The sequence below is a fragment of the Aulonocara stuartgranti genome, assembly GCF_965226115.1.
Source record: "Aulonocara stuartgranti genome assembly, chromosome: 16".
NCBI lineage: Eukaryota > Metazoa > Chordata > Actinopteri > Cichliformes > Cichlidae > Aulonocara > Aulonocara stuartgranti.
In genome coordinates, this window is record NC_138952.1 from 23615158 (window position 1) to 23628771 (window position 13614).

Consider the following 13614-nt stretch of genomic DNA (forward strand, 5'->3'; position numbering starts at 1 on the left):
TAGAATATTGTTGTTATCACACACACATGTAAATTAATTTCTAATTCATAAATTAATCATTTTATGTCACAACAACATGCGACAAAGTAACATCAACTCTGTAATTATTAAAGATTAGTTAATATCAGTCATCATGGAGCCTATCCTAGCCATCACTGGGTGAGAGGCAGGACACACCATGAGCATGTTGCGCGTCTACCACGGTGCTAACACAGAGTAAGAGAATCATTTACACTTAAATTCACACCTAGAGCATGGCCACCACCATGCAGCACCATGCTAAACTTTAACTAAATACCCATTCATTACCTGTCAATTTTCCATGTATTAGTTGGGATTATTATAAAGGTTTGTCTCAAAAACCTCCATATTTAAAATATCTGACCTATGGCCATGATTCTGACATGATGTTCATACTGTCAGCCCCTCCAAGAAATATAAGTGACAGAAACAAAGCACGATGAAGCAGCTGACAATTATATGTGTGAAATATGTGTTTATTGCAAACGAAGAAACCACACTATCATCAAGAGACATGTTCCCGTTGAACTAAACGTACGAAGATAACAGTGTCAAAATGCATATATGTCAATATATGCATATATTCTGACTCATACTTAACTCTTATGTAAATGCAAAACATTCCAGTAACATAAGTTGACCTATGAAAAAATGAACAACAAAACAAGAAAACATATCTTGTTTTGTATAACCAAAGGCGTAAAATCCAAGAAAGAAAGATGCTGTTTTGCATGTACGTATGACAGTGACGTAGATGGTTAACTTAAATGGCTGATTAATTTCTATCTGGTGACTAAATGTCATCAGATAACATTCCAAGTATTTTGTCTAGTTTCAAGTATTTTTACCACAGCTTCACTTTTTTGCTCCTTTTCTCACAGCTACCACACCAGCAAACTTCCTGCAGCTTAGAGATTAAATCAGGTTTGTACAGAGGTGACAGCGAAAAGTTACGTTAATTACTTGTTGGAGTACTTTTAATGTCAGCCTACTCAGAGGAGACAAAACCGTGAGTTCAGGTTTTTATCGTTGTACATCGCTGCTGTTTGGTTTTCAAACAGCACAGCTGACAGATCTGTGGATCAGATTACATCCAGGTGAAGCTATAAACCATGTTCTCGGTGCAGCACCTTCGTGCTAGCTCTGACACTACAACTGCAAATCTGTCTTCAGCGTAACTTACCAGGCTTTATCTAATGTGGTCATGTTGTGATTTGTTAAATGATGGCAGTGTGCCTTTGAAAACTATTGTTTGAGAGCTCAACATCCCCTTTTATATATACATTAAAATGGTGTCGTTTTATCTTTTATCGTTTGATTATTTGTGAGAAATCAAGTGATACAGGAAACACATTGACATTAAAATGTGTAAGTGCAAATGTTTGTGTGACACACTAAATGTGGGTGGTGAATGTGTCAGAGGGCTGGCAGCTCTGTAACAAGAGTACCAGGTTTTCTTAATACAAATACTAAGATGCTTTAAGTTTTTCTGTTGATGTTTTGATGTCTTTTATATTTACATACTTGTAAATTTCTTGATAGCAATTCCACCCAACTGCTAATTTTTACAAATCAGTGGCACAGTTTTTGGATACTCTTAGTACCTCTGATTTCTTCACTTAATGGCACTCTTAGCATTTTTTCATATATATAAAATTTTTCTGTAATAAGTGCTACAAACCCCTTGCGTTCCAAAGTTCAAAGTTCTTCACAGTACTGTACTTTGTAAATGGTGCCATGTGTTTTGCTCTGTGGGTTTGCTGCCACCCTGGCATATGTTATAGTGACACATAAGCGTTAAACGCTGCTGAACTTCTCACTAGTTAGTCTTTTTTTTAACATTGTGCTCCGTTTCTTTGCAATCGCATATCAAAGCCTCCTTCAGAAATATTCCTTCTGTTCTGCTCTGTTCTAAACACAACAGCCAAAAAAGGCCACTGTTTCACAATCTTAGCAAATTAGACAGAATTGTGCAACCTGATAGCAAGATATGTAAACAAATATAAGATCAAATTCTAGAACTAAAGTTCAAACTGTCTTCAGTAGCTTGAACCGACCAAAAGGCCTGTCACAGTCTCCCAACACATGTGTAATTCAAACTAAAAGCAAAAAGTTTACACCTTTCCAAAATGCGAAGGCAGTAAAAATAAATCCTCGCACATATTTTTTCAGACCTTTTGATGCCAGCTTACAGTAGACGCTCTCTGAACTTTGTGCTGAAAGGTATAAGTTCATGGTGGTGTACTGTTGGGTGCAGGCTGCTATGCAAGAGGTGAGAGTTTGCATTCCACCACACCACTGTTCTTTTTTCTCAAACCTCAGACCAAGCATTTGGCTTACTTAACCAGTTAAATTAGTTAAACTAGTGCTCATTTCTCAATGTCCTTAAAAATATTGTTGGATGCATGCAATATTCTGTTATATTTTATAATTCTTTCTTACCTCAAATATTGAAATTTATATGTGCACAATTTCTGCTGCTTCACTGATAAAACACATCTGTGTTGACTGAATTTCTAATAACCAGACCTGACATCCCTTCATGGCCTTCTAGTTCAGTGGGAAGGTGATGGTGTTGTGAGATAACGTGAAATGGGTGTTAAATCTAAGAACGATTCGTGGTGGTGACTCAATATACTATAAACAGAGCTGCTGTTTGCATCCAGCAAGAAGCGGATATACCCACAATATAAACACAATCTCAGTCACATCCAAAACATTATTAATAATTATTACAAGTCATTTATTATGTACAGTGCTGCATAAACATGTCAAGCATTGAAGTGACAATTGCTCCAAAAACAATGCTGTGAAGAGTTTTCATTTACCAATTATAGTTACACAAGGTGCAGTAAAAAGGAAAAAAAGCATATCAGTATCTGGGCAGAATCGGAATCAGAATACTTTATAATCCCCAAGAAAATGATGCTGTTAGAGCTGCTCCAATAAGAAAAGTAACAGATTGAACTAAAGTAAATAATACAATGTGTTATAAAGTTACAATCAATTAAACTTAAAGACTGGCAAAGATCAAGGGCCTTTAAAGGTTTTCTAACTATCTTCAGATTTAGCTACACTTTATTTTTTTGTGAATTTAGAGTTTTGCAATGCTTTCCGTTTCTTCGGGTAATTCCAGCCACACATGTATGATGATTGGTCTACCTCAGGCTTTATTGCACTAGTTGTACTTCTAAAATCATACTAAAGAATAAGTTTAGCACCCTTCCGCAAGTACGGTATAATGGTTACATATTTAAAGATTTCTAATGCCCCCAAATTTTTTGTTGAGTACTACGAGCTCGCTCGCAAAGCTAAACAGTTTTATGACTGACTTAACAGATGTTAATCACTTAGCAAACCACAGGGTGAAATGCAGTTTCTGCAGTTTTTCAGCGGTTTTTGGTCACGTTAGTACCCTTTTATAAATATATCACTACACATGGCATACAGTTTTATGATGGCCGTTCCTGTGGCCTATTTACATGTGGTAAATGCTGTGTGTTGTTCACACATTAAACCTAAAATATAGACCATAAAATTCAACAAGAAACATAACAAACTGCTGGTGGTGGAACATATAGCACTTGAAACCACTGCGTCTCTAACTCTTGCGCAGACAGAAAATAATAACTATAGAAACAGATCCAGAACAGTTAAAGTTGTTGCAAACGTCTCTTTAAATAAACAACAAACAAACAATAAAAAAACAACCTCATCCTCAAGCCACTAAATAACAATGCATGATTATCCAAACAGGAAAATATTAAATATGTTGCTTTTGCAAACATTTAAGGTTGGCAGAGAGTTGGAATAATCTCTGTCGATTTCCCTGAACTATTACACCTGAAAGCTGAACCGAAACTTGGGGAAAATAAAAGACAATTGAAGCGTGATTCTGTACGAGAATGAAACTTCTGTCAGATCTAATTCATCCTTACATTTCAGTTCATAGAAGTATCACTGTAAGTGAGTCCCTTTGATGTGAGCTTGCTGGTTTTGAATCCAGGCTGGTGCCTTCCAGACCTGTGTGGCTCTATTGGTACTGTGGTTTCCTCCCATTCTCCATGTTAGCTCTGCAACAGGTTCCTCCTTGAATTCTCAGACATTTCCAGAAATGTCCTTTGAGTGCTTTCACTTGTGGAAAACAATCCATTTCCAGTGTCTACAGATGCTGGGCATTTGTGATGATGCAAAAGTCCATTTAAAGGTTAAAACCTCTTTATTTGAGACACTATCTTTGAGAAAAGTCACCCTGAGAAAAACAAAACGAAACAAAAAGATTCCTCTTATTCTGTGCAGCTCTTTGTCCCTTAATTCTTTAGATCAGTCGTGATAGTGGGATCTTCGTTCTGTGACTGTTCCCATAACTGAGCTGTTTAGCTGGATCTTGTTACCGTCGAGGAAATCCTTGGAGGAACCTTCAGGAGACACTCTCACTGCGCTGGAGAATGACATGCTAACGTGCACCTTCAGGATTTTCAGGAGTTTTCTTTTGTAGCCCTTACAGGCAAAGAAATAGATAAACGGATCCAAGCAGGAGTTGAGGTTCATCAGACATACGGTGATGTGCAGTGACACCTGAAAGGCTGTGAGCTGACTGCAGTCGGGTTCCGACACCAGCTTGCGGATCATGTACTGCAGGAGGTCAATGTGGTAGGGGCTGAAGCACACGATAAACACCACGGACACGCAGCAGATCACTCCGATGGCCTTGCGGCTCCTGCCGGACTTTTCTGTTAAATGGTTGTTCTTGGCTGTTAAGTGAAGCTTGGAGCATAAGACAGAATAACACACCAGGATGGTGACGACAGGGATAACATAACCCAAGCCAACAGCACCAATCAGTGTAGTGGCAATATGTGGAACTTTATCAAGGTTGGGGTATTCCATGCAGGTGATGTAGCCATCAGGTTCATTGTGGCACATGTTAATGTAAAGCAGTGGGAGTGTCTGACCCAGGACCAGCAGCCACACGCCAACACAAATGTAGCGCACGTTACTGACTTTCCTGAGTCGGGCAAAACGCAGAGGCAAGACCACGGCGATGAAGCGGTCCACACTGAGACAGGTCATGAAGTTGACTCCCGCATAGGTGTTGATATAGAAGATAAGGCCTGAGATCTTGCACAGAGCTTCTCCTAGTGGCCAGTGGAAACCCAAAGCATAGTAGATGATCCTCAAAGGCAGAGAGAGGGTGAAGAGGATGTCGGATATGACCAGGTTGAGAGAGTACAAGGTAGTGGAGTTTATCTTCTTCAGATTGGGACGGATTACATGGAGGGCCAGGCAGTTACCAAACAGTCCCACAAAGAACACAAGGCTGTAGAAAAGAGGCATGAGGATTTTGGCATACTCCCGATGAGCATACAGGGTGGTACAGTTAGAGGTACTGTTGACGGTTGTGGTTGCGGCGGCAGAACCCATCTTAAATTTATTGAGTATCTGCATAAAAGAAAAAAATACAATCACACTTGGTTTCAATCTAGAGAGTAACACATTGCTTTGAGTTTTTTTCTTATTTTTTGTATGTAACAAATTAAAGGAAAAAAAATAAATAAACTGAACTGCTGAGACTTTCTTTATGATGATATGAAACTATTGTCAACATTGGTGTGAGAACACATAGAGGGTTACAGATCCATGACCGTGTTTCGAAAGGGAAGTAAAAGGAGCATGTCTCAAAGTCAATTTCCTCACAGTCTACAAAATTGTTGCGTGAATGGCAGTATCATTAAAAAAAAATCTTAAATGGCAATGCTGACATTATCTTTTAGGTTGTGTTTCTAAACTCTAACAAATTATAAAGTTATATTTTAAAAAAACTGTTGCTATGGACAGTCAAAGCAAGCAAATTGACTATTTTGTTCTTCATGAAAGTAAAACCTGATCTGTCAACAGCAAGAGTTAACAATGAGTTGTGAAACAGTGAACACTGTGAACAAAGTGCTGTAAGGTACAAATAGATTTTTTGCTTTGTAGTGCCATCTTGTGGTTTGAAATTTTGTGCAAACAAAGATACACCTGATATCTGAGAGGAACTGGTGACAGACTGGAACTGCAAAGCACATGTAAACAGCCACACGTACAAAGCCTTGGCTTTCAAACATCACAGTCCCGTCGACCCAGATGATTCATAAAATCCTGAGCCAACCTCATAATGCATTACGAAAAGATAAACGAACACCTCCAAAGGTTGTACATTTATGTCCCGACTGGCTACTTTGTCGCAGCGTGAGGTTAGCATATTTAGCTTTTAATCTGCATATGCAGCTCTTCTCCTTTTCTATTCTGACAGATGATTGTGGTTTGTTTTTTTTAATATAGCATATTTTCCTTTTCATACATGAAATTGGTTTTATATTTCTTATATTTCTGTCTCAAGTGACTACCAGGGAAAATAGCACAAGTCAAGTTCATTTCCAAACTGTTCCAATCCTTTATTTAAATTTTTGACTCACAGGACGTTTCTGGCATAGCGCGTGTGGTTAAAAGTGCCATGAAGGAAGTCAGTGAACAATGCCTCTGCTCAACGGCTATTCTCAATGCAGCTGCAACTCTGTCACATAAACAGCACAAAAAAAAAGTTTATTAAAAAAAAAAAAGCGGTGTTACTAGCTGGCCTTGGGTATGAGGAAGTGAGCTTCCCCAAGGTACTCTACCCTTGAAGGCAGTTGGAGTGCCACATTGTGTACATTGAGACTGCCTTATCATTCTATCTATCTGTTTGACCACATGGTGGGGTGGAGAAAAATGTTTCCTGGCCCACCAATTGCATTTTGGACAAACCTGCAACAACACTGTTTCCTTCCCACTGTCGTCAAAGTGCTTGCTCATAGGGGGTCTTAAGATTATTGGGTTTTTCTCTGTATCTATGAAGCGCCTTGAGGCGATTTTTGTTGTGATTTGGCGCTATATAAATAAAATTGAATTGAATTGAACACTGTGTTTAAATAGTTTCAAAAAGCTGTTGTATGACTTCACAAATTTGAAGTGTGTGTGTTATAAAAGTGTGTTTCTTAAGATAGTTAGTAATGTGATTGTGGTAATGTCACGTTTACACAAGTGAGCGAGTATTTTGTTTTTCTGAATCTGCCAAATTCAATTACATTAAAGAATAAAGGATGAAGATTGTAACGATATTTAAAAATGTTTATTTAAAAACACTTTTTTGCTTTGGTGTGAGACATTTACGTGGAGTAAATTCCTGACTCTAGTCTATGCCCTGTTTTCATACATTTAGTCCACGTATATTAATCTATATGATCACCTGAAATTGATTTTGGCAAGTCAAAAGAGACACGGTGTTCACCGTTACACTACAAAACAAGTTAAAGTTTGGAAAAAACACAGAGAGAAACTTACCTTACAGATGGAACGTGCTGCTCATCAGACTTGAAGTCCCATTTATTCAACCGACGTTATTTTTGGCGGAAAGATATCACAGCTGCCCTGAGCGCGGTACCGTCACACTGACCTGGGTGAAAATAACAAGACAAAGTAATCAAGATCAGTATCTCCTGCCAGTAACCATAGTGACAAAATATCCTGTTCTAGCGCTCAGTTTCTCTCTCTCTCTCTCTGTTTCTTTCGCACCGTTTGCCCGTCTCTCACTTTTCTCGCTTTAACTCAACTTTTTCAAAAGTTTTGTCTTTAAAAAAAACTCTTGCAAAACACCTACTGATAACGCCAAAAGACGTGCTCAGTGTCACTCGTTACATCAAAATAAAACAAATCATTTCATTGGCATTTGTGGTCTAAAAAGTGGGTGGTGAGTCATGTGTGACTTTTTGAGCGGGGGGGCAAAATGTAGGTTTCATACACATGCTGTGCCCATGTGAGTACTCATGGGAGGATGTTGCTTCAGGTGCAGGAGTATGACCGTCAGCATTTTTATAAAATCATATATGCAACACAGCAATTTTGTTTTTCTTAATGTATTATTGTAAAGAGACTGGCCCACAACAGCACCGCACTTCTCTCCAGTAATCCTCAATTCAAGCTCAGAGTAATTCGCTTCCTTCTGATCAGTTTTCCCCTAGACTAAACAAATGAGTGATAGCTAAATGAGTGATAAACTTCCCCTTCAGTCCAAAGATACATTGGCTTTGATGTTATTAGCTCAGGCTCACTTTCAAAGTTGACGAACCACACAGATCTGAGACGACACAAATATAGTAAAGAATCCCCGCAGGCAAATGTGGTAGTCGCAAACATGCTTTGGAGTAAGAGATCAGAGACTGGTTTCACTGTATTATGTGGTTATGCTTTGATATATTGCAGAGAAAAAAGAAAAAATGATTTTACATACCTGTGCTTTTAAATGAGCAGGTTTTCTGAAGGCATCAATTAACTTTAAGACAAAATGCTATTGCTATGCTCAAATTAGAGCTTCAAATTCGGTATACTTACAGCTTATAGCAACAGTTATCCTGTGGTTTTAACACCTTTAAATCACCACCGCCCTTTAGGATACTTTGAATTTGAACGCGCACAACTACAGGATGTGAAGTGTGATGGCAACTGTATAGTGGAGAGCATAAATATCTTTTCTGCACCTTTTGTTTTTCCATTCAGTCATTCAGTTCACTGCTTTTAAGGTGTGGAAGAACTTCAACTTCAAACTTCAAAGAAAAATTAAAAAAATCACTAAGAACATCTATTAAATGCTTGTTAAGGTGGTGGGAAATGGAAATATTTCTAAAAGAATTTCTGTTGTTCTTGTTTTTTTGGGGGTTTTTTTTTGTTGGCCACAAACTTTCTTCCTTCAAAACATGTCTGGTAGTGAGAGAGAGGAAGCAGTTAACTTCCTCATGGCCTGTCCTTGTGCGTCTGACTCACTGGTCTTTAGACAGCTAGAACACGCCCGGTGATGACAGACAAAAGGCAAAGAATTTTACCATTGCTATTCATAGTAGACATATTGTACCAGTGCAAAGGCTAAGCCACTAATAACATTTTTACACTCTGTCCTTGTAAATCTTGGGTTTTTGTTAAAGATATCTGATAGTTTTTTTTGTGACAATAACAACAAAATCAGTTGCGTAAAACAAAGACTAATAAAATGAGAAATTGGTAAAAAAAAAAAAAAAAAAATTTAATTTAAAATTAAACAAAATTTGTACATCCTGTGCACATGGAAGGAAGTTTTGACAGAGAAACAGTGAAAAGGATTTCCTCCTGAGTTGCATATTATGGCACACAAACATTGTCACCATGGCTGTAAAGACCATGCTGCCACACTGGCAGCATAGAAAAAGTAGTATGATCTATGTGTCACTTGTCAGTGTATTCAAATAGTTCATAATCAGTTCAGAACTGTGGTTTGGTAGTATTAATATATAGGACACGTGAAACCAAACACTGCTAATTTTTAACATTAAGCTAAAACCTTAATTTTGCCCTCATTAAATAAAAAAAACAAAAAACAAAAAACTGTTCATGATTTACAAATGTCACATATTGAATTGGCTGGTCCACTCACAGGGTGTATAGCGTAGTTTTTACACTAACAGATTTTAAAAATGTGTAGAGTTGCTTATCAATAGTGCGATAGCAATCTTTTAAAGGCTGTTCAGCTTGTGGTTCAGTATAGTGCAACAGCAACAGGAAACTCCTGTGGCTATTCATCATACTGCTGAAAACAAGCCAAAAACAAATCTACCAAGTAACAAAATTCCAATTGAGACTAAATTGTATATACGGTGATTGCATTAATATTTGAGAGCACAATTTACTTTAATTCATTTATAGGACAATAACAGCTGATGCTGTTCTGGCTACAAGAACTTCAAAACCAAGTTCATATAACTACTTTTAAACATATTTACAAATCATCATTTCAACATTAATGCAATTCAGTGGCCTGTGGACCAATGGGTTCCTGTGATGACAATGACTTTATACAGTTTATTAGCGGGAAGTGGGACCATGTAGAGCAGAGGACATGTCGCAATAACTATGCTCTTGCAATCCTTATACATGTGCCTTTCTCGTCATGTCACAACAGTTTTTCTTAACTGTATCTGGCCGATTATCAAACTCTCTCCGTCAGATCAGGAGCATCTACCCAGGAGCAGTGCTCTCTTCTGGCAAGTGGAATGCACTGCGGGTTGAGATATTTAGATTATGTTGCAACAGGAGAAAGAAAACGAGAAGGTCAAAGCTTCGCTCCCAACACATGGTACACACAGTACTTGCGTCATAGCATAAAGAAGTCACAGGATGGCAGTAATGCCTTTACAGTTCTTCTACCTGCAACAAAAAGAGATAAATTTCAAGTCAGTGTTGGAATCAGCAGGCCTAAAAGAGATTTATGTCACTATCTGTGCATGCAGGGTGTACACATTGCCCTAACTAGAGGAAATTGCATGGAATTAATAGATAGATATTGAAATTTGAAAACTAAAATTAACTGGTAAAATGTTTAAAATGTTTCACTAAAATCAGATTTTCCCCCATTTTCCTATCAATATACAGTGTAAAGAAATTAGGGCTGGCTCAAGAGTTTTGCACAATTAAGCTAAAGCAACTCAGAGATAATTGACAATTTCAGGAATTTCTTTGAGATCTACGTACAGTGGTTAAGGTAGTTTATCTTACACAAGTACTTCTCTTTAGTATCTTCTTTGACAACAACCTTGCCCAGCAAATTAAATCTGTTTTTCTAACTGATTGAACTGGTCTGATCCCAAAGGTAACAGAATCCTGTGCTGTTTCATTTTATTTCTACTCAAGAATAAAAGTCAAATAAAAAGTCTATTCAACTTCGGATGGAATGGAGAGAGTATGTAATCATAAATCTGTGCGTTCATCATTTGTTTGAAGCCGGCTCACCTCCTGCAACCACTTTTCCGAGAATACGCGCTTCTTTTGCGGTTCGGACTCCTTCTGACATTTCTTTGGAGGTGGAGGAACACCAAAGTAACTGCTTACAGGAGCTTGCTTCTTCGACATCTTTAAGAGTTCTAAACTAATGTCTGTCCTCCTCCAGAAAATCTTATGTACGCAAACACGCATTGCAACTTCTTATCTGGTGCGCGTCTTTTATTTTGACAGCGAATGCGCACCTGCAGACCACTTATGTGCAGCCCTGTTTATATTGTTGGAAACCCCACTCTACAGGGACGAGCATTGTCATCTTGGAGGACTGAGGCTCCTGTTAGTTATATTAATAAATTGATAAATTAGCAATATGTCTTGTTTATTTTTCAGACATCAATAATCTGATCCAATAACCAACACCAAACAAGCGTTAATAGCAGAATAAGCTGTTTGACAGTAGTAGAGAAGATTTGACGAGTCTTTTATTGGCGCAAACCACATACTCAACTCAACTCTGCTGCTCAACACACAAATAGATTTTCCTTACACGTGTGGCGAGGTGGCTAAAATGCAGACATTCTGTAATTAAGTGGGTTTAAAAATAATCTTGTAAAAGTTGAAGTACTGTTTCAACTTTTACACTGAAGCAAAAGTGGAGTATACGTACAGGTAAAGGCTCTGAAATAAACTTAAAGTAAGAAAGTAAACAAAGATAACTCTTTATAAGATGTTTCTACCAGCTATTTTTGTCCAAAGCAAACTGAACCTTGTGCTATATTAATGTAATAAAATTATATTAGCGAAAAGACAGAACTCATTTTATTTCTGCCTCCTTTTATTCTTACTATATGCTCAACATAGCAGCACACTGAGTGCTATTCATAAGTAGGAGAAAGATCTTACAGTTTTTCTTGATTGCTTAAACACTATAACCAGTCTCGTGAACCCAAATTTAATAACCATAATGACACTTTCCAAAACGGACACCCACTGTAAACACTGAACTGTAAACACTATGCCCCTGCTTTACCACATGAGTCAGATGTGGTGAACTGTTACTGCAAAACTCTACTCAAAAATCCCTACATTTGTCAGTTCTGACACCATGTGGTCACTTAGAAAGCACTAGCAGTCAATAATGTTCTCACATCAGCACACCTTTAGCTCAATAGTGGAAACACTAGGAGTCAAACTGTATCACAGACCAATCAGAAACTTTGATGGATAGACAAAATGGCCAAAGTCAGCTCATTTAGGATGAAACAATGGATCCAAAAACAAGCAAAGGAAAAGGTCAAGGAGGAGGAGGAGGAGGAGAAGGCAGTCTAGGACACCAGTGAGGAGGAGGTGGATGAGGTAGAGTTGGAGGAACATAATTGACCATCGGGCTACTGTAAATGTCCCTGGTCAGCGTGGAGGGAATGTCACTCTGTGTGCAGCCATCAGCCATGGAGGGATACTCCACCGCCATGCCATTCTAGGACCCTATAACACCATGCTTCTCCTTACTTTTCTTGATGGTCTAAGACAAAATATGTTCCAGTTGGACTACAGGGAACCAGCACAGCCAGAGCACCCTCACTACGTTGTTGTTTGGGATAATGTTAGCTTCCATCGCGCTGCTCTGGTTCATGAGGTTTTCTAACATCTTTCTGCCTTCATAGCCTCCCAGGCAGAACCAAAACCATAGGGTATGGTTTTGGGTGTAGAGCTTCATTTTGACCTCAAAATACGATGTTTGGGAAATTGGGTGAGATGTTATGGATTTGTGTTTTGAGAATACGAGGCATAGTTTCAAAAAATTTGTTTAAGCAATCGAGAAAAACTGTAACATCTAGCTGCACGGTTTTGTACAGCTTCACAGGTACCAATGGAAGTTCAATAAATACCGGGGGGGGGGGGGAGTCTCCCTTGGGATCTCAATTTAAAATAAAAAATAAAAAATTGCATTTCAGATTTCACAAAAGTACTTTTTTTTCTCTTTTCCAATGTCTCTTGCTCCATAACTAGCTGTTCTTACCTTTAAATAGAACTCTGTCTTCCTCTCCTTTCCTGTCTTTCATACATCTTGCTCCATCTTTGAGTGACGTGAGCTCTCATTCTTTTCTCCTGTTGGGAAATATCGCAATTGTACCTTTAACTAGCATACAGAGTGTGCCCTAAGCTTCACAGAAACAGTTTGTGTGTTTGCTGATGTTTGTTGAGCTGATAGAAACGCTACATTTGAAATTACCTACCACTTTTAAACAAAAACAAAATGTCACTCTTTGTGCTCATTTCTCTCTGTAGGGGTAGCTAGATGCTGAAGTAAGAACACCTGAATATTGCGCAGTAAATCATGCATAAATTACATGATTTTGTCTTTTTCATTTGCCTTTTTCATGATAAGCCGTGGTGATTGAATCAAAAACATTCAGGATTGAAGGTATACAGTAGCGTGAAATAATAACTCCTCAAATGTCTTAAACCAAAAGTAACTACCCTGTTTTGAAAATGTAAGCAGTAGGAAGTAGAGATATTTGTAAGAAAATAAATGTAAAAAGTAAAAGTAAAAAGTTTCCAGAAAACTAAATACTCAAGGAAAGTAAAGATAATGGAAAATTCTACTTAAGTACAGTAACACAGGATTTTTTGCTTCATTGCTTCCCACCTCTGCAATTGTGCACCTTTTAAGAAGAAATAGGCTTTTATACACTATAGAGAAGACAGATGGCTGGAAAGAGGAGTGAAAGAGACCATCTATGCCCACTGTGAACAAGCATCTTTGAACAG

General features: G+C 38.0%; 1 protein-coding gene across 5 annotated transcripts; it reads right to left on the bottom strand.

The window, feature by feature from the left end:
* Positions 1-547: 547 nt before the first annotated feature.
* Positions 548-8520, bottom strand: gpr183a (G protein-coupled receptor 183a). Of its 5 annotated transcripts, none has more exons than XM_082507747.1 (3): positions 8431-8520; positions 7384-7495; positions 548-5463 (listed from the first exon to the last, which is right to left on the bottom strand). In XM_082507747.1, exon 3 carries the CDS (start codon positions 5443-5445, stop codon positions 4345-4347), a length of 1101 nt encoding a protein of 366 aa, XP_082363873.1. In that variant the 5' UTR covers positions 5446-5463; positions 7384-7495; positions 8431-8520; the 3' UTR covers positions 548-4344. The 5 variants fall into 5 exon arrangements, with proteins under 5 accessions (XP_082363873.1, XP_082363874.1, XP_082363872.1 ...); XM_082507748.1 differs by lacking the exon at positions 8431-8520 and adding an exon at positions 8330-8423; XM_082507746.1 differs by lacking the exon at positions 8431-8520 and adding an exon at positions 7700-7800.
* Between the last annotated feature and the right edge of the window lie 5094 nt (positions 8521-13614).